The sequence below is a fragment of the Aethalodelphis obliquidens genome, unplaced genomic scaffold (genome assembly GCF_003676395.1).
Source record: "Aethalodelphis obliquidens isolate GAN/ISIS:26980383/991018 unplaced genomic scaffold, ASM367639v1 scaffold21, whole genome shotgun sequence".
NCBI classification, from domain to species: domain Eukaryota; kingdom Metazoa; phylum Chordata; class Mammalia; order Artiodactyla; family Delphinidae; genus Aethalodelphis; species Aethalodelphis obliquidens.
The window spans coordinates 23937211-23963069 of record NW_020837965.1 but is presented as its reverse complement, the minus strand read 5'-3'; the positions used below and the strand labels follow the sequence as shown (position 1 = coordinate 23963069).

Here is a 25859-nt window from a genome sequence, read left to right as displayed (position 1 = left end):
GTACCACATCTTCTTTATCCATTCATCTGTCAGTGGACACTTAGGTTGCTTCCATGTCCTGGCTATTATAAGTAGTGCTGCAATGAACATTGTTAACACAGTTTAGAATAACTCTTTCGAGGGTGGTCTTTGACTAATGCATAGTCAGCTGACACACAACAAGAGAGATCAGAGGTTACATGATGAAACCAGAGTTAAATGGAGTAAGTTTGTATCTGACCCTGAAATGTATCATACTAGAAGCACCTGATGTTTTGGAAATTCACTTTAAGTGAAATAGCTGAGCTACTCGGGGGTCTCTGGTCCAGTGAGGGTGCCGCAGGCTCTTCCTCCACTCTCTGTGCCGTCTGTCCAGGTCACGGCCCTCGGCGTTCTTTCTCCTTCGTGTACCAAGAGAATAACACCCACTGCTTTCAGAAGCAGTAGCTCACAAAGCTTCTCCTGGCGGGTAGGTCGGAATCTGGGGGCTCTAACGGGAGACAGTTAGAGCGGGATTCAAGAAATGACACTGGATCGTAGGGGTTAAGGTAGAGAACAGAGCCTTTTTTCTTCTTCTTTTAGTTTAAGTAAACTTTTTAAATTGAAATACATCATTCGTTCAGAAAAATATGGAGATCACAAACAGGCAGCTCACTGAATTTTCACAAAATGACCAAACCTGTGTAACCAGCATCCAGTTGGAGAAATGGCACAGAAGCCACCCTCGGGCCGCTTCAGGCCCTGCCTCTACTCTCCCAAGAGAGGCCTCCACCCTGCCTCCCCCACCGTGGATAGTTCCTTCTGTGTTGGAACTTTATTTAATCAGGTAGTGTATATAGAGTCTTTCATGTCTGGCTTTTTTCAGAACATCAGCTTTTAAAATCTGTTTCAACGTCCTGGTCCATGTTAGATTGAGAACAAGAAAACGGACAAGACGAGCCTGCTTGTCTGTTTCGGTCCCATTCCAGTTAACAGGTGGTCCTTGAACTGGGACCCTGGTTAGATGTTTGACTTTCAAAGAGCCACCTGGTTGGAAGCTGAGTTAGGCCACATAGAGTATGAATGTCACACAGCTGGTGATTAAAGGGTAGTGACTTCAGGGCACTTCAAAGCAAGGTAGTTCTCCCATAGATAACTTGATAGATCATGCTTGCTAAGCCTTTATTCTGCTGCAAGTACAGCCTAGGCACTACCGTAATGAGGTGAGGAAAACATGCCTGCCTGTCTAAGGTAGGCCAACATCCTGTCTCTTGCATGAGGTCTATCCATGGGGCTATTGATGCCACAACTCTGACTCGTTTAAACGATGAATTCCAGATGGTTTCGGAGTTTGAAACACAAATCTGTGCTTGCGAAATCACCCTACAGTAACAGTCCTCTGTGGCCCAGGTGCCGTACCTGACAGAGGAGCTCTCTCTGAATGGAGTTTGGTGCTGTGATGTTTCTCCACTGGGAAGCCCAGTTTATAGCACATTATGTATAAACTCTAAATGGAAGTGTTTGTATTTCCCTTGGCAAGCAAATTGGACTGTGTATATTCTTTGTGATCTAATCCAGCAAGGCCAATTGTGGGAGTAGAGCTTTAGGGCATAGCATGACTGATCTGCTTAATTAGGTTTGCTTTTTTAAATGCCAGGCTTCCAGGGGTGGCTGGTGTGGGCTCCTGGAAGAGAGGAGGTCTTTAAGAGGTTTCCAGCTTACCCAAGAATATATTTTACATTTGTTTTTCTTATGCTTATTTTAAAACACTAAATGTGCAAACACTTTGGACAGCTTGATAAGACTCCAAAATGCTGTAGTATAACTGTTTCCCAGTGAATCCCTCCTTAATTTATGACCTGAAAGTCTGTATTTTTTCCTTGCCTTTATCTGTTTTCACAATGTCTACTTGAGTTGCTGTTGCTGTCCTTGGTGGAATCGTTGTTTAAGTTTCCATAAATATTCATCTCAACCTGTGTGGATTGTAAAAACAAGTTCCAGTGCAGAGCTCAGTGTAGTTGATTAGTGGAGCTTGTCCCATATGTTCGCTGGCATTGGTGGTGTTTAAGTAACATTTAGCACATTAACTCTGTCATAAACAACGGTGTAAATTGTGTCGCTACACGTATCCTATAGTGTTTGTGGTAGTAATCCGTAGCACTAGACCAACAGATAAAAAAAACAAAGGGGCTTCCCTGGTGGTGCAGTGGTTAAGAATCCGCCTGCCAATGCAGGGGACACGGGTTCGAGCCCTGGTCTGGGGAGATCCCATATGCCGCGGAGCAACTAAGCCTGTGCGCCACAACTACTGAGCCTGTGCTCTAGAGCCCATGAGCCACAACTACTGAGGCTCGCGCACCTAGAGCCTGTGCTCCGCAACAAGAGAAGCCACCGCAGTGAGAAGCCCGTGCTCCGCAACTAGAGAGAGCCCGCGCGCAGCAACGAAGACCCAACGCAGCCACGAATAAATAAATAAATAGATTTTTTTTAAATCATAAATTAAAATAAGTTCAGGCCCATGACTTGCTGTGTGTCCATGGGCATGCTCCTTCACCTCTCTGAGTCTCACATTCTTCAACTGGAAAAGGACAGTGACAATGATGCCTTCCTCGTAGGGTCATTGTAAGGCTAAAGGAGGTAATGTGTGTGAAAGCAGTTAGCACAACACCTGCCACACAGCAGTAACATTCGGCAAATGTTAGTCGTTGTTAATACACTCAGCCTTCACCCTTGCTCCTTTGTGCAGAATGAAATTGATTCCGCAGTGGAGATGTTGTTATCCTTGAAAATGAGCTACAAAGCTGCCACGGGGGAGGATTACAAGGCTGACTACCCTCCAAGGGACCCGGCACCTGGGAGTGATGGTGGCCTGGATGCCACAGAAGCAGGCGAGGATTTTGTGGACCCATGGACAGTACAGACAAGCAGTGCAAAAGGCATTGACTATGACAAGCTCATCGGTACGTTATGGGAAAAGCCCCAGCTTTTAGGAGTGATTCCATTGAGTTGATTCCACTGATGTTTTCTAATTTGAATTAATCATACATCCAGTCAAGCTTCAATGCCAAGGAGAAAATAGATCCTAAAATCTTTTGTGGTGCACTATATTCCCAGAGGATTATTTTTAATTAACATAACAATATACTTTTTCCTTTTTTTGAGCAATTCAGAACTTGGGGAAGGTCCATGGAACTGGGCATCTTTACAGTCACTTAAGTTGTCTCTAACTTAGTGGGTACAAGTCAGTCATAGATTACTTAAGGTTTCTCCTCCAGTGTGATACTGAGTGTGGAGCTAAACAGCTGGAAGTCAGCTTAAGAAAGATGACTCCTCACAGGGGGCAGGTCCTCACTGCCAAGCCCTTCACTGGAGGGCTTCCTGCTCAGGAAAATCCTTACTCTGAGAACATTGATGGCTGTCAAAAAAGAAACAGAACTAAAATGTTCTTACCTAAGTCTAAGCCATTTTCCATGATTTATGTATAGACTATCAATGAGGGAAAATTCTCTTGAAGACAGCCGTTAATTCGGTTAAAGACTTATTTAAATTTATGGTTGTGAGTGAATATAAATTATAGCTTAATGAGCAGTAAGCAGCGGGGGCGTGTGTGTGTGTGTGTGTGTGTGTGTGTGGTTGCCTGGAGTTGCTAGCTAAACTGCATTCTGGATCTGTTTCCTGTCAGAATCCCATCCCAGACAAAAGAGCATTTTGTTCTGTAATTTATTTTCTGTTCTGCTGGCTGTGACCTCCACTCTGGGCTGGTGGAAGGGACCAGAGCCTCAGACCTAAAGAGGCCTGGGTCTGTGGAGACTGTGCGTGGATCACAAGGCTTTCCCTCTCGTCTCAGCAATATCACCAAACCTCCCACCACCTAAGATCGGCATCTCTTCTTTTTTTTTCCAGTTCGGTTCGGAAGCAGTAAAATTGACAAGGAGCTGATAAACCGAATAGAGAGAGCCACGGGTCAGAGGCCGCACCGCTTCCTGCGCAGGGGAATCTTCTTCTCACACAGGTCAGGGTCTTCTCACTGCAGGGCCCCCCACCCCTCCTCTTCTTCTAATGAAGAAAACTATCAGGGTGCTGTTCCCTCAGACCTCCAGGCCCTTGCGGCGAGTGGTTGCCAGTTGGCAGAAGGCCGGTTCCACCTCCTGTGCTGGCAGTGACTGGCCGTGGGATGGTGCCCGTCCCTTCACCTCTGGCCCTTAGCTTATTCACCTGTAAGCTGCCCACCTCACAAGGTGAAGGTCAAGTACACAGCAGATGAGATTCATGCCAGGTTACGTGCTATAAACTATAAAATGTCACAAAACAAAAGAGATCAACGTGTCCAAGTTCAGCATTTCCCATGAGATAAGCAGGAGGCTTCCTGAAATTACATACTTCTTCCTCCTATTGTTCTGGCCTACTCATGAATAATAGCCAAAGAGTCGCTTTGCTGTGCACCTGAAACTATCACAGCGTTGTTCATCAGCTATACACCAATACAAAATTAAAAGTTAAAAAAAATTTTAAAAAAGAGAGAGAAACTAATAGAGCGAACATGCACAGAATATCCCTCCCTGAGATCATAAATTCCATGCAGATAACATCAGAGAACAGGCGGCTTCTGAGTGAGGTCTTGCCTCTCCCACCCCACACATCGCCTCGGGTTGGGTTCAAGGCCATGTTCGTGGAGTTTATAGTCCAAGGTAGGGTTGTTCTGTTCTGCCCGCACATCAGGGTTACGGAGAGCACGTGCAGGACAGAACTCGGCAGTCTGCCGAACACTTTAAATTCTACAGGCAGAGAACTCCAAGCCCCGCTCAGCCCTCTTTCTGGGCAGAATGCAATCAAAGCTTTTTCCTTCATTGAGATTTAATTCACATGACATAAAATTCACCTTCTGAAAGTACATAATTCAGTGGTTTTTTTTGGTGTATTCACAAGATTGTGCAACCATCACCACTGTCTAATTCCAGAACATTTTCCTCACCCCAAAAAATAACCCTCTACCCATTAGCAGTCACTCCCCATTCCTCCCTCCCCACCAGCACCACTGGCAACCACTAACCTACTTCCTGTGTCCGTGGATTTGCCTGTTCTGAACATTTCATATAAATAGAATCATACCACATGTGGCCTTTTGTGTCTGGCTTCATTCACTTAGCATCATGTTTTCAAAGTTCCTCCGTGATGTATCATATGTCAGTACTTCATTCCTTTTCATACCTGAAAAATATGTTATTGAATGGACATTACCCCCCCCCATTCAACAGTTGATGGACATTTGGGGTATTTTCACTTTTGGGTTATCAATAATGCTGCTCTGAACACTTGCATACAGGCTTTTTTTTTTAATAAATTTATTTATTTTATTTATTTATTTTTGTCTGTGTTGGGTCTTCATCGCTGTGGGTCTTCATCGCTGTCTGTGGGCTTTCTCTAGTTGCGGCGAGCGGAAGCTTCTCTTCGTTGCGGTGGGCGGACTTCTCACTGCAGTGGCTTCTCTTGTTGCGGAGCACAGGCTCTAGGCACTCGGGCTTCAGTAGTTGTGGCGCACGGGCTCAGTAGTTGTGGTGCACGGGCTTAGTTGCTCCACGGCATGTGGGATCTTCCCAGACCAGGGCTCGAACCCGTGTCCCCTGCATTGGCAGGAGGATTCTTAACCACTGCACCACCAGGGAAGTCCTGTATACAGGCTTTTATGTGGACATATATTTTAAGTTCTCTTGAGTGTGTACGTGGGAGTGGAACTGCTGGGTCATCAGTTAACCATTTAACTTTTTGAGGAACTTCCAAACTGTTTTCCACAGTGACTGCATCATTTTGCATTCCCACCAGCAAAGTGCAAACAAAGGTCCCAGTTTCTCCACATCCTCGCCAACATTTATTATTTTCCATTTTGTGTTTTTCCATAACCATACTAGTAAGTGTGAGGTGGTATTTCACTGTGATTTTGATTTGTATTTCCATAATGACTAATGATGTTGAGCACCTTTTCATATGCTTATTGACTGTTTTTATGTATTCTTTAGAGAACTGTCTCTTCTGATCCTTTGCCAACTTTTTAATTGGGTTATTTATCTTTTCATTATTGAGTTATAATAGTTCTTTATATATTCTGGATACTAGTTTCTTATCAAATACTTGATTTTCAAATATTAGCTCTTAATTTACAGTGTCCTTAGAAGCACAAGTTTTTAATTTTGATGAAATCCAGTTTTCTTCTGTTTGTTTTTCGTTGCTTGGTGTCATATCTAAGAAACCATTGCCTAATTCAAGGTCATGAATATTTACACCTGTTTTTTCTTCTAAGAGTTTTATTCTTTTAGCCCTTACATTTAGGTCTCTGATCCATTTTGAGTTAGTTTTTGTATATATGTGAGGGAGGATTCAACTTCATTCTTTTGCATGTGAATATCCAGTTGTCCCAGCGCCAATTTTTGAAGACTGTTGTTGAATTTTCTTGACACTCTTGTTGAAAATCAATTGACCATATATTTAAGGGTTTATTAAATATACTACATAGTCTTGATTACTGTAGCTTTGTAGTAAGTTTTGACACTGGAAAGTGTGAGTCCTCCAACGTTGTTCTTCTCAAGATTATTTTGGCTGTTCTAGGTCCCTTGCATTTCCAAGTGAATTTTAGGATCGACTTGCTAATTTCTGTAAAAAAAGGCAGCTAGGATTTTGGTAGAGATTTTGCACTGAATCTATAGATCAATTTGGGGAGTGTTGCCATCTTAAAATATCAAGTCTTCCTATCCATGCACATAGACGTCTTTCCATTCACCAGGTCTTTAGTTTCTTCCAGCAGTGTTTTATAGTTTTCAGTGTACAAGTCTTGCACTTCCTTTTTTTTAATAAATTTATTTATTTATTTATGTATTTATTTTTGGCTGCATTGGGTCTTTGTTGCTGCGCGCGGGCTTCTCACTGTGGTGGCTTCTCTTGTTGTGGAGCGTGGGCTTCAGTAGTTGTGCCACGTGGGCTCTAGAGCGCAGCCTCAGTAGTTGTGGCACACGGGCTTAGTTGCTCCGTGGCATGTGGGATCTTCCCAGACCAGGGCTCAAACCCGTGTCCCCGACACTGGCAGGCAGATTCTTAACCACTGTGCCACCAGGGAAGCCCCAAGCCTTGCACTTCTTTTGTTAGATTTATTCCTAAGGTTTTGTTTGTTTTGATGCTGTTGAAGATAACGTTTTCTTCATTTCTTTTTTGGATTGTTCATTGCTGTTTCTGAAGGGAAAGCACACTCCTGTGTGTTTCCTCTAGCTCAGTGCTCACTGCAGCTCTGCTTCACTTCTGATACCGGATGTGTGGGGTTTCCACACATCAGGAGGTTCTGCAGCACAAGCTGGTGTCTTACAATTTAACCCAATTCTGACACTGTCTACCTGGAGATAGCGTCTGATCCCACAGGTTAAGGGCTCAGTCCCAGAAGACTGCCCCCCACCTCCCTACTTCAGACAGGAATCACGGGTCTGGACTGTTACCCGTGCCATAAATCAGAGGGTCCCATGACTGCTTCGTGGAGTGAATTTGCCAGAGCATCTCACATAAGTCAGGAAAACATTTTACTTACTAGATTACCAGTTTATTATAAAAGGGTATCATTCAAGAACAGCCAGATGGAAGAGGTGCACAAGGCAGGGTGTGTGGGAGCACAGCGCTTCCATGGTCTCCCTGGGCACCTCTCTCCCCACTTCTCTATGTGTTCACCAACCCGGAAACTCTCTGAAGCTGTCCTTTGGGTTTTTATAGAGCCTTCACTACATAGACGTGATTATTTAAATCACTGGCCACTGGTAATTAAACTCAATATCCAGCCCCTCCGCCCTCCCCAGAAAGTGGGGCGAAGGCAGGGGGTACTGAAAGTTCCAATCCTCTAATCAGAGTTAGCTCCCCTGGGAACCAGCCCGCCTCCTTAGGTTATCTACGGGCTTTCCAAAAGTCACTTAAGTAACATAAATTTTGGTGTGGTTGAAAGGAGCTTATTATATGAATAACACTCCTATCTTTATCATTCTTTTCACTTAGGAAATTCCCACAATGGTTAAAGGAGCTCTGTGCTTGAAACAGGATAGAACGAAGACCAAATGTACATTTCTTATAATCAATCACAATATTGCACCACTGTATAGAAATACCACAACTGATTTTTGTTTGTTGATCTTACGTGCTGCAACTTTGCTGAGTTCATTTATTAGTTCTTATTAAAAAAAACAAAATTCAGCCACATACATTTGAAGATCTAATTATCTTTATTCAGTGATTCATAAATCAGGCAGCCTCCCATCTAGCAACTAGAAAGGCGCTCCAAGGGGTTTTACAAAATGGAAGCTTTTTACAGGGAGAAGGGTGGGGCAAGGGAGGAATTAGCAAAAGGAAAAAAAGGATTAGTTTTAGGCCAGGACATCTTTTTGTGGAAGGGAATGGCAAGGGTTTTACCACGCAGATTTATTCTTGAGGGATCGAAGGTGTAGGGCAGGAGACAGTTTACCTCATAGGTGCTGAGCAGAAAATTCCAGACTGGTTGATTAAGATTACATTTCTGGGGAAGGTGGAAAGTGCAGTTAAATCAGATATTAAGTCTAGGTTTAGTGTCATGGGCTTTAACGTGATACCATTTGGGGCCTGTGGTTTTCTTTTTAACATTCTCTCTCTTTTTTTTCTTTTTTTGTGGATTATGGAGCATTTTTGTTATATAGCATTATTTCACCTGCGAGTAAGGATAATTTTACTTCTTCCTTTCCAATTTGGATTTCTTTTTCTTGCCTAATTGCTCTGGCTAGAAATTCTAGTACAGTCCTTGTGAAAGTGAGCATCCTTGTCTGATTCCTGATCTTAGGGGGAAATCTTTCAGTCTTTCACCATTGAGTAGCTGTGAGTTTTCCATAAATGCCCTTCATTTTAAGGAAGTTCCCTTCTATTCTGAGTTTGTTGAGTATTTTTATCATGAAAGAATATTGGGTTTATCAAATCCTTTTTCTTCCTCTGTTGAGATGATCATGTGGCTTTTGTCATGTTTTCTATTAATACCGTGTATCACATTGATGGATTTTTGTATGTTGAACCAAGTTTGCATTCCCGGAACAAATTCCAGTTGATTATGGTGTGTAATCCTTTTTATATGTTGCTGGATTTGGTTTGTGAGTTGCTGAAGATTTTTTCATCTGTATTCATAAGGGACATTGGTCTGTAGTTTTCTTTTGATGTCTTTGCTTTGGGTATCAGAATAATACTGGCTTCATAGCATGAGTTGAGACGTATTCCCTCTTCCATTTTTCTGGAAGTTTGTGAAGGATTGTTGTTAATTCTCTTTTGAAAATTTGAGAGAATTCACTAGTGAAGCCATCTGGCCCGAGGCTTTTCTTTGTGTGACTTTTTTTTATTCCTAGTTCAATTTCTTTGCTTGCTATAGATCTGTTCAGATTTTCTATTTCTTCTTGAGTCAGTTTTGGTAAATTTGTCTATTACATCAAGGTTGTCTAACTTGCTGGCATACAGCTGTTCCTAGTATTATTCCCTTATAATCCTTTTTACTCCTATAAAGTGTTTAGTACTGTTGACTTTGGTAATTTGAGTCTTTTGTTTTTTTAGCTCAAGCTTTATCAATTTTGTTGATCTTAAATCAAATTTTTATCTTAGCATTTTACAGTTCTCACTGCCCTGTGACGTATTTACTTCAGTATAATAATGCTGTGGGCTCTTGGTTTAGGGAGGCATAGGACTTGAAGCTTTGGCCATGCTCAGATTTAAGAACGCCTCTCAGGTCTGTGAAGTAGGCGTTTGATGAGATCTGCCACGCGCTGTCTCCCTCTGCAGCCGAGGGGGCCCTGCGGGAAGCCATCCTCACAAAGCTGAGCCCAGCACGGGAGCCTCGTCGGCGCCCTGCCCTCGGGACAGCACCCCTCGGGACAGCACGTCGTGAGTGCTCAGAGACTTCCTGCAAAGCCATCTGGAGCAGCGCAGCCGGGACCTGGTCTCTGTGCTCCCACTGCAGGTGGCACAGGTTCAGTCCCTGGTTGGGGAGCTAAGATCCCACATGCCACACGGTGCGGCAAAAAAATAAAAAGAGCAGCTCATGGGACAGCTGTGCTCTTTTTCTTTTCTATAAGCTGATAAAAGTTTGATTTGGTTACTCATGAGAACCAAAGAAGGACTCTTTTTCTTCCAAAATCAAGTGTTTCATTCTTTCCTTATCTCAGAATCACTGGGTGATCATTCCTTGGGGAAAAATCAAAACTATGCACGAAAACCAGAATCCCCCTAATCCTATCAGCCCAGAGATAAGCACTGTTAGCCCCTGGTCTGGGGCATAAGGAGAAGTCACTTTCAGAATACTCTTGTCTGGGTTCTCCTACCCAGACCTCTGGAAAAGGCAGCTATTCCTCTTTTATTTGGGCATACTTTGCCCAGAAACAAAGAACATTCACACCCTGGAAGGGTGGTTTCATACCCTGCCAAACGTTGCAGTCACTGGCAGGGTTTGTTTTGTTTTGTGGGATTTTTTTAACGTCTTGACTGGAGTATAATTGCTTTACAATGGTGTGTTAGTTTCTGCTGTATAACAAAGTGAATCAGCTATACATATACATATATCCCCATATCTCCTCCCTCTTGCATCTCCCTCCCACCTTCCCTATCCCACCCCTCTAGGTGGTCACAAAGCACTGAGCTGATCTCCCTGTGCTAAGCAGCTGCTTCCCACTAGCTAGCTGTTTTACATTTGGTAGTGTATACATGTCCATGCCTCTCTTTCACTTCGTCCCAGCTTACCCTTCCCCCTCCCCGTGTCCTCAAGTCCATTCTCTACATCTGCATCTTTATTCCTGCCCTGCCACTAGGTTCATCAGTACCATTTCTTTAGATTCCATACATGTGCTTTAGCATACAGTATTTGTTTTTCTCTTTCTGACTTACTTCACTCTGTATGACAGTCTCTAGGTCCATCCACCTCACTACAAATAACTCAATTTCATTTCTTTTTATGGCTGAGTAATATTCCATTGTACATATGTGCCACATCTTCTTTATCCATTCACCTGTTGATGGGCATTTAGGTTGCTTCCATGTCCTGGCTATTGTAAATAGAACTGCAGTGAACATTGTGGTACATGACCCTTTTTGAATTATGGTTTTCTCTGGGTATATGCCCAGTAGTGGGATTGCTGGGTCACATGGTAGTTCTGTTTTTAGTTTTTTGAGGAACCTCCATACTGTTCTCCACAGTGGCTGTATCAATTTATATTCCCACCAACAGTGCAAGAGGGTTCCCTTTTCTCCACACCCTCTCCAGCATTTATTGTTTGTAGATTTTTTGATGATGGCCATTCTGAACCGGCAGGGGTTTTAAAAATACAGATTCCCAGGCGTCACCCCAGACCCACTGGACCAGAGTCTGTGGAGGCACAGCTCAGGCAGATGTGGTGTGGAAACAGCCGGCCAGGTGATTCTGATGCACTGCCAGGGAGGAGGCCTCTTCGTGTGCGCTGTTAGTGGACCCCAGTCCTTGGGGAGGGTGGATGATTCCAGAATAACTCCCAGATGAAGACACCTGGTCCCAGTGTAGCTGAGGGAGCCCAAAGCAGATCTCCACCTGGGGGCATCCCTCACTTCCCTGCCTAAGTCAGGACTGTGGGAGCCCTGTGATTTCCCCCATCTGGGCCAGCAGAGTGTCGGCGCTGTGTGGTTCTCAACAAGGACTGGGTGGTGTTGGCCTGGTGTCACTCCCAGGAAAGTGTGTGAAGCAGGCAGTATGTCAACATCGATACTTGGAGGAATTCCAAGAGAGATCCAGTGTCTGACCAACATTTAAATATATTATTCCCAATCTGCATGTCTTCCACTTTTAAAACAATCACAGGAGAACCAGCTCAGAAGAAGTTTCCTGTTGTTTTTACAGCATAAGTGCCAAGGATAACAAGCTCTAGTGATTATCCGGGTTGTTTTGTCTGTTTATCATTTCCAAATGAGCATTCACACCGCGATTTTTTTCTCAGAACATCACACTATTTTCTTTTCTCCTTTTTCCTTTAGAGACATGCATCAAATTCTTGATGCCTATGAAAATAAGAAACCATTTTACCTGTATACGGGCAGGGGCCCCTCTTCTGAAGCAATGCACGTAGGTCATCTCATCCCGTTTATCTTCACAAAGTAAGTATTGCGTCGTATGACTGTTCTCACTTGTATTAGTGAATCAGAAATGTTAGTCACATTACTGATCGAGTATGGTGTATAAAATTACTTTGTTATTTTGAAATTCTTTTGAACCATGGAGAGACTAAATCAGCAGTATATCTGCCAATCATAGATAATATATGTATTATTTTGCCAAAAAAAAAAAAAGAAAGAAATGTTAGTCACAAACCTTGTCTAGAACTGACAAGACAGTACTAGTTCACATCTGCTTGAACAACCAAGGTCTTGGGGAGTTGCTGCCTTTGTGGCTTCTCTTCACCCTGTTCCTGGTGTCGCTTTAGCGGGATGTGGGTGGTAGAGAGAGCACTGCTTTGGAGTCAGTGGACCTGCGTCCTCCTCTTCCCCTGTCCACGTGACCATAGAAGAGTTACTTCTCTGGGCCTTAGTTTCCACATCTGCCAGAGGGAGTAATAATACCTACCACCTACAGTTCTCGTAAGGCTTCAAAATAAAGTGTGCAGGGAAACCAGCACAGAGCTGACATGGTAATAAACAGTTGTAGCCCTTATTAACAGGAGTCAAATTCACAGTGTGATCAGAGCGTGTGATTTTGTGGGCAGGGACGTTTTGACATACATTGTTAGCAGGAACCGTGTTTTCAGAGGCACAGTGGCGTTTTTCTGCAGGGAAATGAGATGACGGCCTTCTTCCCCCCCTCTCTTAGGTGGCTGCAGGATGTGTTCAATGTGCCCTTGGTCATCCAGATGACCGATGACGAGAAGTACCTGTGGAAGGACCTGACCCTGGACCAGGCCTATGGCTACGCTGTGGAGAACGCCAAGGACATCATCGCCTGCGGCTTTGACATCAAGAAGACTTTCATCTTCTCTGACCTTGACTACATGGGGTAAGGAGAGAACGCCTGCCTGCCTTTTAAATAAGTAGATGCAGATTGTAGACAAGTCATCATGGCCACGGCTGCAGCTGAAACACCTGAAGCATCTCGAGGTCTGGAAGGTGTTTTTCTTCCCTTATTAAATGTTATGGTCTGGTTTATTGGTTTATTGACAAATACGATTTCCATCCTCAGCTTGTGACAGATGTGCATCTGTGTCGTAGTTTCTCTCCATGGATGGTCAGTTGTGCCAATTTGGGTGTCTTTCTCTTTCTCAGTGTACCTTTTTCCCTACAGAGAAAAGACTCACTGGTGACACAGTTCCCTCACAGTCTAGTTAAACCAGACACTTAATAGTCCAAAAGATTTCCTTCTGGAAGTCCTCAAACTGTAACTTCTGCGGTTTTGAACTTCATTCCAGACGACTACCAAGAAGTGTGTTAGAAAAGTAAGACTCTGTCCACCGTCCCAAGAAGAATGCTCTTCAGGTCACCAAGTATTGCATGAGCCCCTAAGATATGGCGCTCCCTGCACGGGTCTGGCCGCCCGTGGGGGACAGTGCTTGAGGGCCCACCTTGCTGGTGGAGTGTGGCCCCTGTTAGGAGATTCGTTAGAGGCCCAGACGGGGTGTAGCGGAAACACCAAAGGCTGCGTGAGCAGTAGGTGCAGAGGAGCTTGCTGGTTAACACTGCCCAGAAGGGTCCCTTCTGTAACTACTGAGATCTGAGGGGGAGCTTTATAGCCATTGAGAGGAATACACGCCTTGGTATGAAATCTGACCTTTCTAGCAGCCAGTAAATGAATGCATTTTCTAATTTTACCTATTACATTTTTTTAACCACTCTCTTGTGGGCACAGAGGCATTGTGGGGTCCATGAAGAAACATGACCTTCCAAGGGAGGAAAATAGACCTGGGTTCGAGTCCCAGGTCTCCTCTGTTCAGGGTCTGTGAGTCAGCAAGTCTGGTCCATGAAATAGGGTTAGATGAGACCTTAGTTGTCACCGTTATTATCATTTTCATGACACTTAGTTTTATTTCTCTCCCCCTATTCCTTAAAAGGACCTGATTCAACTGCTTGAACCCATAGACACACCATGGGTTCTGCTCTTTTTAGGACAAGGCAGTACTGGCATCACACAGTCACTGGCATCCTTTTGTGCAGCCTCTTCCCACCCACCGTGGCCCCTCTCAGCCTCTGGTCCCCCACCAGCCAGCGATCTTTCTAAAAGGCAGGTGTGGCTCAGTCCCCTGCTCACAGCTTTCCTGGTTCTCCATCATCATCAGGATAAAGTTCTCGCTTTCTCCTTTGCACACCAGCCCCTTGTGATTTGACCTGTGTTCCTCTCTGGTCACCGCCCCCTGCAGCTATATAGAACAATTTGCTGTTCCACACCCTCGCCTTTGTCCCTGCTCTTCTCTGCCCTGACCCCAGGACTCCCAGCTCCGCGGATTCCTATGCTGCCTTCCAAACACGTGGTCAAGCACCACCTTCTCCTGGGAGCTGTCCCTCCTGCAGCCAGATTTAGGTACCCGTCTCTGGTCCCCCTGCGCCCCGGGCCCCCCCTCTGGTGCAGTGTGAGGGGTTGTCCTCTCACACTAGGCCAGTAAAGCAGCCGTCACGGGGTGCTCGCCGTGGCAGGTGCCCCCCGAGGCCCCGAGAACACAGCACTGAGCAAAACAAAGTCCCCTGTTGTGGTGCTGAGATGTTGATAGGACAGAAACAAACACCTCTGACGAGTCCGTGAGAATGTCAGGGCGGGGGCGTGAACTTCTGAACAGTCCGCATGAGAAGACCACCATGGCTCAACGTGCTTTCAGCTCGTTCTGAGAGAATGTGGCGTCTGTGGCGACTGGTTTCCACCCTGTCTTTCTGGTACCTGCAGCTTCAATTCTGCCACCTTTGCTCCCTAAGAACTCCCTTTTTCTTTATGAACGTGGGGTAAAGATGAAAGCCCAGACAAAGGGCCTGTCCTAGCTCTTCTTAGGTATTTAGGAGGGACATTTAAATGTTAAAGTCTGTTTTCAAGTGTCTTTTTCCCTTTAAGAGTTTCTTCTAAACACTCAAGCATTTTACTGTTTTTCTTGAAGTTTAACTCAAAATCTAAACCTCTGACTTCATAAAGCTCCTTCCCAAGCCAGTCTTCCTTACGAACAAGAAACACAACAAAGCCTCCTCCACCCCCTCGGGGGGCTCCATGGGGGAAGGAGTCGGTGCTGGGGCTGAGGCTTCCCGCCACCCTGTCCCCCCACACGTTTGGGCCCAGAGGGGCCTTCCTGACAGGACCCCCGAGGGGTGGAAGGACACTGCTCCGGGACGCTGAAAGCCAGTGGTCCAGACCCAGCTCTGTGCCGGGCTTGGTTTGGTTCCTGTGGGCAAGTCCTTCAGTTCTCTGAGCTCCCGTTTTCCTATGCAGTGGGGGGTTACTACTAGTTAGGGGTGGTCTAGCTGAGGGGTTCAGAGTGCCCGCCTGGGCTCGCATCCTGACCGCCACCTCCTGTGTGACTCGGGCAGTGAGTGTTGGACAGGTGTTTATTGAGCATCTGCTACATGTCAGATGATGCTGGGGGTCAGCAGCCAAGACAGTTATCCAGCCGCTCCGTCAGGTTCTCTCTAACGGGACTTAACAGGTAGTAAACCAGGTGAGAATGAGTGTTGTGAGGACAAAGGAAGAACAGAAAGGACAGGGTGGTTAGCTCAGTGGACGGGAGCACCTACGCTGCAGCTTCATGAGGACTGACCACTGAGCTGCTGCATGTGGGGCGCTTCCAGCAGAGCCTGGCCCTGGTGAGTGCCCAGTGTCACTCTTGAAAACCTCTTCCAACTTAGAACCCTGTCGCTCATTTGCCTGCCTGTGTGAGGACAGCCAGGCCATGTTCTCCAGCTATGTGAGTGTGAGGGGCAGGTGTTCTCGGGGGACAAACTGGTACCCAGCCCTCATTTACAGGACGCAGCTGGGTCTGTTCTGGTCCCCAAGGCGAAGCCTCGGGGTGCGTCACGCTGCATCGGCACAGGGGCGAGCCCGGGGGACAGACATCCCTGGGGGGGTGGCGGGGGGTGGCCATGCTCTCGGTGCAGCCAGAGAGCGACCCGGCCTCCAAGAACGGTAAAGGCGGTCTTCTTCAGAAGCACTGCTTCTGATACTAGGGCTGCTGTAGACTTTCCCTCCTTGTGGGCCTTGGAGGCCATCTTATGCAGCACGACCCCAGACACAAGAGGATGGGCCTACCGGCTGACCTGCCCAGGGGACTAGCATTGACGGTCGCCTCAACCCCAGGATGCACGGAGTTCTTGCCCATCCCCCCCTGGTGGCGGACAGCGCTGGTCCTCGCCAGGCGTAGGCAGCACGAGGCCTGCTGCTTTCCCCCAGGAGACCCCTGGCACGGAGGTCGCTCCTGTTCCGGCAGGATGAACGAGCGGGCATCTCTGCAGGTGGCTATCCCGCTCTGCTCTCTGGTGTGTTCAGTGTACGTCGGGGGGTGTAGGGGGGGGGTGACCTGTGCTGGGAGCGCTTTGCTGCCATTGCTCCTGGCGCGTCCTCGCAGCGCTGTTCCCACCCTGGCCGGTGCCCCCAGGGCTGAAGTGGAAGCCACCATCCCTCCCCCGCCCTTGCTCCCTGTCTGAGTGGGACTCTGCTCAACTCAAACAGACCCTGCTGCGGTGGCCTTGGCCTTTACCGGCCTCCCTGCCTTGTGGCTGCCCTAGACGCAGGCAGCCGGCATCCCTGCGCTTCTGACGCGCGCCCCGTGCCTGCCCAGAGGCATTCGGTGGCCCTCCGTCAGGGCCAGAAGCCTTAAACTCTTCAAATGCTGTGAGATGTGGTGAGAAAAGCACAGGCCTTGGGGCCAGACGAGCCTAGGTTTGGATCCCAGGTCCTAGATTCACTAGGTCTATGACCATAACCTCTCTGAGCCTCTGTGAAAGTGGAGGCAAAGCTGCCGCCTCACAGGGGAGCGGGGCAGTGGCAGTGTATCTCCCGCACTCAGCACAGCTCCTGCCCCCGATAGTAAACGGCAGCTTTCCCGCCTTTTCCTTTTATCTTTATGGTGCCTGACACATAATAGGGCCTGGAGGAAAAGCTACTGAATATGTCAGTCAAAAGATGCAGTGTAAGAAGCCCCTCTGGGTTTTGCCCCTTCAGCCTAGTTCCTTCTAATAGCAGAATGGCTGCCACAGATCCAGGCCTTGTATTCACACCCCTCACTACCCAGGAGAGTTCGCCCTGTCCAGACAGCCTGGCTGCCCCACGGTGGAGGGGACAGTGGTGGCCGGATGCAGGGAGGACCAGCTGCACTGAGACAGACCCTCCTTCCTGGGCCCGTCAGTTGCTATCCGGACACTACATCCAGCAACAGGTTGCAAATACCCTTGAACAATGAGAAGGTTAATCCACGTATAACTCACAGTCGGCCCTCCACAGCCTAAGTTCCCCACATCCGTGGATTCAACAAGCCAAGACCATGTAGCACTGCAGTGTTAACTATTGAAAAGTACCACGTGTAAGTGGACCCGCGTTGTTCCAGGGTCAACGGTAATCTCCCACGAGAAAGCACACGGTCCGTCTCAACAGAAAAGCTGCACTGGGGCCCCCAAACTTACAGCCCCATAAGCTCAGCAGTGACCCTGGCAGAATCTCAATATCTCATGTTAGCCGCTGAGTCAACCACTGAATCCGGTGTGTTCTTGCCTTAGTTGCTTATCAGCTTCATGTTGATTTCCTTCCACAGGTAGAGGTGTGTTCGCCTCGCCTGCTGCAGGCATCTTTGCGTACAGGGGGCGTCACAGCGCCTTCTTCCCCAGTGTGTTCCGGCCTGTGTCTGGCCTGCCATGTTGTACCATCTGCTGCTTTGCCCTCAGTGGACGCCACCCTCTGGGTCTGGAGTTTGATTCTGACTGTCTTTGCAGGATGAGCCCAGGCTTCTACAAGAACGTGGTGAAGATACAGAAGCACGTCACCTTCAACCAGGTGAAAGGCATTTTCGGCTTCACTGACAGTGACTGCATCGGTAAGGAGCCGCTGCTGCCCGCGGTCCCCGCCCCGCTGCCCTCAGACAGGAGCCAAGCTCAGCAGGAGGCAGGTTGACGCGCTTGGTGCATGCCCGGGGCTCTCTCTGAGGTGGTAGCATTTGCAGTTTGTCTCTTTAAATAGGTGGGTTTTCCCTGGAACATCAAGAGCTGGTGTGATGCCTTTGGCCCCTTTTCTGGGCCATGTGGAGCTATCCCTCGTGACACCCTCTGTCCCTCTCCTTAGTTATCCGTTCGTTTTAACGTTTAGAAGGAAGAGAAGGGTACGGATGACTTCTGTCCTCCGCCTGCTCCTGGGACGCCAGTCCACGTGGGAGGCCTTGGTGGGGGCCCAGGGGCTGCAGGAGGGCCTGCTCTATGGCCGGAACCTGCCGTCTTTGTCTCCCTGGACCTCAGCTTCCCCACCTGCAAAAGGAGGGTCCTGACTGGAGGCCCTGGGAAGCCCACCCTACCTGCGCTCCCTCGCTCTCCTTCCAGGCTTGTCCGCAGCAGATAGGCCCCTTTGCCCACGTTTACGCCCCTCTCCCTGTGTCTCCCTCCACGCCCCCTTCAGATGCGTTGGCTTTCTCTCCTTTGAGACCCTTAGCTCCTTGGGCAGAGAATCAATCCTGAGACTAGCGGCTGGGCCTCCGGACCCCCTCCCCTTTATTTTGGGTGCACGGCCCCAGGCAGCTCCCAGGATGTGCCTGCAGGCGCTCTGTGCCGGGTGTGCCTGCTGGGATGGAGCACATTCCAGGGCCCACCGTGAGGGGCCTGTAAGGAAGAGTGCAGAGAGAAATGCGCAGAGGCCTTATTGGGAGGCTTTTCACATAAGCAGAACCCTTCGATGTTTCGGTCAGATCATTCCTGACGACTGGGGCATAAACCCGGTGCTTTTGAAAGGGTTTTTTAACCCTGGGAATCCCGGCATGGAGTGGAGAGGTGTCTCCCTGAAGGCTGCCCAAGTGAGTAGGGAGACAGCAGGCGCGATGAGGAGCTGCACACACTTTGCTGCCAGGGGACCTGGGCTCGAACCCTGGCTCAGCCACTCACTGACTGCACACTAGTCCCAGGAAACCACAGAGGCAGTCTGAGCCTGGTGTCCACGTGCATAAAATGGGGACGACAGTGACACCTTCTCCATAGAGTCGTGGGGCGTAGACGAGCCCAGGGAAGGCCCTGAGCCAGAGCCGGGGCTGCTCAGTGCTGTAAAGGGGGTGCTGGTGTCAGTGGCAGCTGCCACGCGGACACCCAGAGGCAGAAAGGAGCCCAGAAATGAGGCATGTCTTTCTGCAGAGGGGAGAGAACAGCTGCCGGGAAAGAGCATCACAGAGACAGCATTTCAGGGCTGGAGCCAAGTGGGCTACCTGGGAAATGCCTGAGCAGCACAGAGGGGTAGACTGGCCCAGCTCCACTTATCAAGGGTCACACCAAGATCCATGCCCTTTGACCCCAGAGTTCCGCTTCTGCAGGTCTAAGCAAATAGCAGTAGCAGTGTTAACAACAGCAGCATCCAAAATATTGAGAACGTTTTATGCACCAGGAGGTCATAATGTATCATAATTAAAGCCGAGGAACACCCCAGACGCCCAGGGGGTGGAGAACCGCTGACTCTCCAGGGCACGTGGATGGGATAGAGTGTGGGTACAAAGTGGAGCCTGTAAAAACAGACCGGAGGAGAATCACAGCTGAAATGCAGAGTGAAAGGGAGAGGAAATGGGTGAAAAGAGACACAAACCGGGACTATAGGGGGTTTTTCCTTCCTTCTACTCTTCTGTAGTTTTCAGGTTTTCTTTAATGACTGTTACTTCTCCAGTGGGGAGAAAGCCGATTTTTGTTCACCCCTTTTACAGTTCCAGCAGGAAGCGGTCTCGTGTATAAAGATGTTTTGTCCTCCTTTCCAGGGAAGATCAGTTTTCCTGCCATCCAGGCTGCTCCCTCCTTCAGCAACTCGTTCCCCCAGATCTTCCGAGACCGGACAGATGTCCAGTGCCTCATCCCGTGTGCCATTGACCAGGTCAGGAGGCAGGGCCAGGGTTGTGTCATCCTGGGTGTTGCAGGAGGCTCTTTGCCCTCTTCGGTGGGAAAGGAGGGTCGAAAAGGTGTTGCGGGGCGGAGCTGACTCTTCGCGCTCACCGGAAGCTTGGGGTTGCGTGAGGCCCGCTCAGGGGCTGCTCACCGGAAGCTTGGGGTTGCGTGAGGCCCGCTCAGGGGCTGCTCACGGGCTAGCAGCTGGCCCACGTCTCCCACCGTCCCCTCCCTCCCCACAGGACCCATACTTCAGGATGACCAGAGACGTGGCCCCCAGGATCGGCTACCCTAAGCCAGCCCTGCTGCACTCGACCTTCTTCCCCGCCCTGCAGGGGGCCCAGACCAAGATGAGCGCCAGCGACCCCAACTCCTCCATCTTCCTCACAGACACGGCCAAGCAGATCAAGACCAAGGTGAGCGGCACCCGGGGCGCGGGCGGCCCCTGCGCAGGGCCACACCCCGGGGAGACACGCACGCGTGGTGCTGCTCTGCCCTTTGGCCTCCGCTGCCACGGGGCCCCTGAATTCCAGGGTCCAGGCAGCCTGTCCCCGCTCCCAGATGACAGGGGGATTTTCTTATTTGTGTCTTTTCATGTGGGCAAGGCTTTGGAATTTTTTTCTTTTTTTTCTTCTCTGATTTCCTCACCAACACTGTTCGGGAAGCAAAATCACGGCAATTGTCTTTAGTTACAGTTAAACAATAGAAAAAAGGTAGTGTATTTCTGGGCGTCAGCCGTATTCCAGGAGCTGGGCCAGGTGCTTTCTTTATGTTTCTAGGTTTTAATTCTCACTGGGAGATAGTGGTGTGTTCCCTTTAAAGACAAGAAGGATGAGGCCCGGAGAGGATGACCAGCTTGACCAGGTTTCCACCGGAAACCAGGAGATGCCCTCCTGGCCCACGGCCCACGAGCTGCCGTTACCAAGCTGGTAGGGGCTGGTTTTCTCCAGAGCGTTCTCACTGAGACTCAGGACTGATAAGCCTCCTTCCACAGTCGGGTCCCGCCTGGGAGTGCTATGCCTGGCCCGGCATGCAGCAGGAGCTCAGTAAATATTTTCCGGGTCACCAGAGAAACTGGAAATCAGAATTAGTTTGAACTTCCTTACTTTTCAGGGCTGCACTTCTGTTGCTCAGTTCTGAACTGCCAGTATGTGTTCAGTCCCCTCTCTGTTCCACAAAGCTGTTGACATTTCATTTGGAACCAAGTGCACGTTTGCGGGTTGGACGATCACAACAGGAGTGACAGAAACTGGATTTGAGGCATGTAGTGCACCCATCTGAGTGACCACCGGGCCCCTACGCCTTCTGGAAAGTCCCAGATTCTGGTTGACAATGGGGAACCTTAGTATCAGAACTGTCTTCCAGGAAGTGGTAGCCACCAGCTTTCCCAGCCTCGGCAGGGCTTTCCTTTCTCTTTCACTTCTGGCCGAAAATTCAAGAGCACGGGGTGCATTAGAGGGGACGGGAAGCTCCTGTTCCCTCTAGCAGAGAAGTCATTTTGTTTTGTTTTTGGAAGTTGTTTTAAAGAAGTCATTTTGGCTCTGGGACATTTTTCATTCACTCAGGACGAGCAAAGACCCGAGGGCTGGGTGAGCAGTGAGTGGAGGGTCGGGAGCCACCCAGGCTGCCAGGGTCACAAGCACCCTGTGGGGCAGGACAGGGTCAGGCCAGGCCCCTGTTCCCAATCCCCAAGCCCACCTTCAACTCCAGAAGCAGAATCTCCACGCCAGCCAGGAGAGGGGGCATCTGCTCCAGGCCCCTCCCACGAATAACAACAGTAGAGTGCTGGGGACACGGCAGCTTGGCTGCGTGATCTCCTGCCACGTGCTCACCTGTGCGAGCTCACTGAGTCCTGACAGCCACCCCGGGGGCTGCGTCCATTTCAGAAGCAAGGACGTAGGGCTCAGAGGGGTCCGGCAGCTTCCCTACTTTCACACAGCTGGGAAGCAGTGGGGCAGGGCCATAACCCGGGTCCCGCACGGCTTGGGCCCTCGGGTGGCCTGGAGGCAGGAGCCCTGGGTTGTCTGGGCCCCGCCACTTACCTGCCATTGGTGGGTGACCATGGCTGTCCAGGTGTCACTGTCAAGTGGGAGCAGCTGTACAAAACTGCAGACTAGGGGCAAGGCTTCCATGAGATCACATATAAAGTGGTTGCAAACTGTAGAGTACCACCCAAATTTAAGATTTCAGTTCAAATGTGGATCGTTGGACCGCTCCTTTGTCATGCAGGCCAAAACGTGCCTCCCGCCTCCCTGGGACATCACGCCCAGGGACAGGTCGGAGCTTCTGCTGTCCCTCAGAGCCGCTGGCACTCCCACCAGAAAGTCCAGCTTTCTCTGGCCTCACTCGTGGCCGCCAGCCTCTGCCCCCCGACGTTAGTCTGCGATTCTGGATGATCCGGTTAGGAATCTGCTCTGGAGTCCTGCTGGGAGGCTTACCAAACGTCTGCACTGAGACTGCTGACACACCCTTTTCCGGAAGAAAATGAGGGTGACGTTTGTACATGATAGGTTTCTCAAATACTCGTTGAAAGAACACTGAAGGAACTTTGTCTCCCCTTTTTGGCTTTTCTTCTCTTACCTCTTGACCCTGATTTCTCTAAGATTATCTTCAATCCTACAAACCATTTTGTTAGTTTCTGAGTCTTTCTTTCTTCAGCTTCTCGAAGTGCCTGTCTTTAGGTGGGCACCGCCTGCGGGCCCTGTCCACCTCGGTGCTCCTCACGGGTCCTGTGCCTCGTGTCCTTCCGTCCACGGTGGGGGGCTGGTGGGGGGGGGTGCTCTGCTCTCCTGTCCTCCGCCAAGAGCGCGCCCTCCCAGGCAGCAGCCGCCCTTCCCTGCTCGTCCCTTTTGCTCTGAAGATGGCTCATGTCTGTCCTCTTACTGAATCCGAGGACACTTTAGGACATTTTCCCCAAATTTCAGCACAGGTGGTGCTTTGGCTTTCCCGATTCTATTCTGTGTCTCTGGGGAGTGGGGGGGTCAGAGCTCATCCCCCCTCCGGTCCCCCCTTCTCCGCAGCGAGCCCCGCAGTGGCCCGTCCCGGGCTCGGTGGGAAGGAGCAGCCCGAGGCCTCCCCCCACTGCTCGGGCCGGCTTACATGCGCAGGGCGGTGGCCCGACGAGCATGTGTGTCCTCTCGCTGGCGCAGGTCAACAAGCACGCGTTCTCCGGAGGCAGAGACACCACGGAGGAGCACCGGCAGTTTGGGGGCAACTGCGACGTGGACGTGTCCTTCATGTACCTGACCTTCTTCCTGGAGGATGACGACAGGCTGGAGCAGATCAGGAAGGTGAGGCAGGGGCCCAGTGCCCACACGGGACCTGGAAGGCCTGGCAGCCACGCTGGGGGCAGCCGGTGTCCCTGGTGCCTGAGGGGCAGGCGCTCAGCTGAGACCAGATTAGAGTTGAGTAGGTCGGTCGTGTTCTGACCACGTGCCCAGAAACCTCATGAACAGATAGTTCCCAAAAGAGAAAATACAAACCGCTAGTGAGTAGCCACACAGAGAGGTTTAATCCCACGAGTCATCGAGAAATAGAAGTGAAATCAAGACGCCTTCAGTGTTGAAACAATTCCACTACTAATTTAGCGGGTTTGTGCCGTATTTGCACTGATTGTAATCCAGACGCTTTGGGGCCCACCCGGGTGAGTCGAGCGTTCCCTGCGTGCCTCTCAGCGAGCCAAAGAGCCCGAAGAATGTCCATAGCTCCTGCTTCAGGTTTTCCAATTCTTGGCATCTTTTCCAAGAAACTAATCCTGAATAAGAAAGAGCTCTCTATGCAAAGACGGTAAAAATGATAGTAGCAAAAAGTTCAGAAGAGACTCTGTACAACAGAGGAAACCTTAACTGAGAATTGTCAGGAGGGATTATTATGCAGGTGTGAGGTTTATGATCACACAGGAGAGTACGCCAGTGACAGTGATAAAAGGACCCCAAATTGGACGTGCAGTGAGATCCACTATGTTTAAATACAACGCACCAGAAAAAGTCTAAAAGGAGACATGCCAGGATAGCAGCAGTGGCCCTTAGCCTCTGGGCACTGGCTTCGCAGGGGTTTTTTTCTTTACTTTGCTGCTGCTTTGTGGTTTCGGTACCTTATTCAGTTTGTTCAGTAAGTACATGTTACCATCATGATCAGAAAATGAAAAAAGATTCGGCAGAGATTTTAGAGAAGCCAGTAAGGCTGAAGGGGGCAGCCACGGGCTCAGGGCTTGGAGTCCCCCGACCCCGCAGGAGGGTGGGCGAGGTGGGGGGCGGACCCCGTTGTTCCCCTCGCTGTGCCAGCCTGAGTCGCAGCTGCTCACCAGGGCCCAGAGTCATTTTAAGAAAGGCACGGCTTAAGGTTCTCGTTTTTCTATGCCGCCTGTGTGCCAGGCTCTGCATGGGTGGTGCCCGGGCAAGGGAGGTACCCAGGGCGTGCGCAGCCGTTTCTCACATGGCCTGTCTCCTCCCGGGCAGGATTATACCAGCGGGGCCATGCTCACCGGCGAGCTCAAGAAGGAGCTCATAGAAGTTCTGCAGCCCTTGATCGCCGAGCACCAGGCCCGGCGCAAGGAGGTCACAGACGAGATAGTGAAAGAGTTCATGACTCCCCGGAAGCTGTCCTACGACTTTGAGTAACGCTCACTTTCTATACATTTACTGAGATGTAATTTACCAAGAATCCCAGCCCAGTCGAATCACCACTTCCCTTAGGCTGTGTCACACGGTAATTATTGGCCTGGTGTCTATAAGCCCTCTGTGTGTATCAATGCTGTTTCTTCTGCTGAATGTCATTCCCTGTCTCCTGTGAGCATAACCCTGTGGGGTGATTGGGTGCCGGGTAACACTGAGTGGTCACACAGACAAGTCCAGCTGGAGTCTCTCCCACAAAGCAGCCCCAAGGATGTGCAGCCTTGGGCTGGATGTCCACTGGCCAGCCTGTTCTGGTCCACAGGACAGCTCCTGTTTGAAAGCATCCCACATCCAAACATACTCTTAAACGTGCTCTATCAAAGAATATGTAGTCTGTGTATGCATACCTGGAATCAAGATGTTATTATCCCTTAAAAAAAAAAAAAAAAAAAAAGATGTTATTATCATAAAACCAAAAAGAAGTGCTTCGAAAAATTGTTGTGGGGAAGCTTAATGGGCACAAGAGGCATTTCAGCAATGCCCCCAAAATCAAAAAAGAAGTGCTGGCCAAGAACTTTGCTAAGCATTTAACCAAGAGACCTCTCGGCTTGGAAGTGGCCTTGAACGTTTCTGAATATTGGCCAGAGTGGGCCAGTTTTTACTAAATTGAGTCTTCTGTGGGTGAAACTTCCCAGTTTGCGTGCCAGACTCCAGACCGTGCATGTACTGTACTCCAGAAATCAAGCTGTTTTCCCTGAACATACTAATATTTTGTTTGCACCAAGTAATCCTAGACACTCCATCCTGAGAACTGATGGCTGCTTTACTCTGATGGTGCCAGACGCTGAGGGGAGTCTGCTGCCTTTGCAGGTGCTTTTGTTTTGACACTTGACTGGCGTGGAAGTCTGTCTGCACAGAGCAGTGCCCTGCCTGTGCCCCAGACGGGTGGGCACAACTAGGCAGCGTGCAGCAGCCCTCGAGGCCCTCAGCTGTGTGTCTGTGGGAGGCCTGTTTAACCAAGCGCCCTGTGTACTTTCGGAAAAGCAATGGCCTGTCTCGGGGAAGCCTGGGTCCAAGAGCCTGCCCTGGCTGGAGGTGCAGGGTCCACTCCTGGGTGCCCCGCTCTGGTCTCGCTCGTGACAGATAAACTTCCTTTGGTCCCGCCTGTGTCACTGTGCTCCGTCTGGGGTTTGAGGGGTGAGCAGAGGCCTCGCTCCAGCCCAGGGCCGTGCTGCG

General features: G+C 49.4%; 1 protein-coding gene across 2 annotated transcripts in view; it reads left to right on the top strand.

Annotated features, from left to right (window-relative positions):
• Positions 1 to 25060, top strand: part of WARS1 (tryptophanyl-tRNA synthetase 1) — a 33676-nt gene extending 8616 nt beyond the window's left edge. The window contains exons 3-11 of one of the 2 annotated variants that reach the window (XM_027120571.1): positions 2705 to 2918; positions 3862 to 3970; positions 11980 to 12099; positions 12809 to 12991; positions 17884 to 17984; positions 19887 to 19999; positions 20253 to 20426; positions 23160 to 23300; positions 24468 to 25060. In XM_027120571.1, the coding sequence (XP_026976372.1) occupies positions 2705 to 2918; positions 3862 to 3970; positions 11980 to 12099; positions 12809 to 12991; positions 17884 to 17984; positions 19887 to 19999; positions 20253 to 20426; positions 23160 to 23300; positions 24468 to 24629 (1317 nt within the window). In that variant the 3' untranslated portion in view covers positions 24630 to 25060. The remainder of the gene's footprint in view (positions 1 to 2704; positions 2919 to 3861; positions 3971 to 11979; positions 12100 to 12808; positions 12992 to 17883; positions 17985 to 19886; positions 20000 to 20252; positions 20427 to 23159; positions 23301 to 24467) is intronic. The other variant, XM_027120570.1, reaches the window with a different exon arrangement.
• The last annotated feature ends 799 nt before the right edge of the window (positions 25061 to 25859 follow it).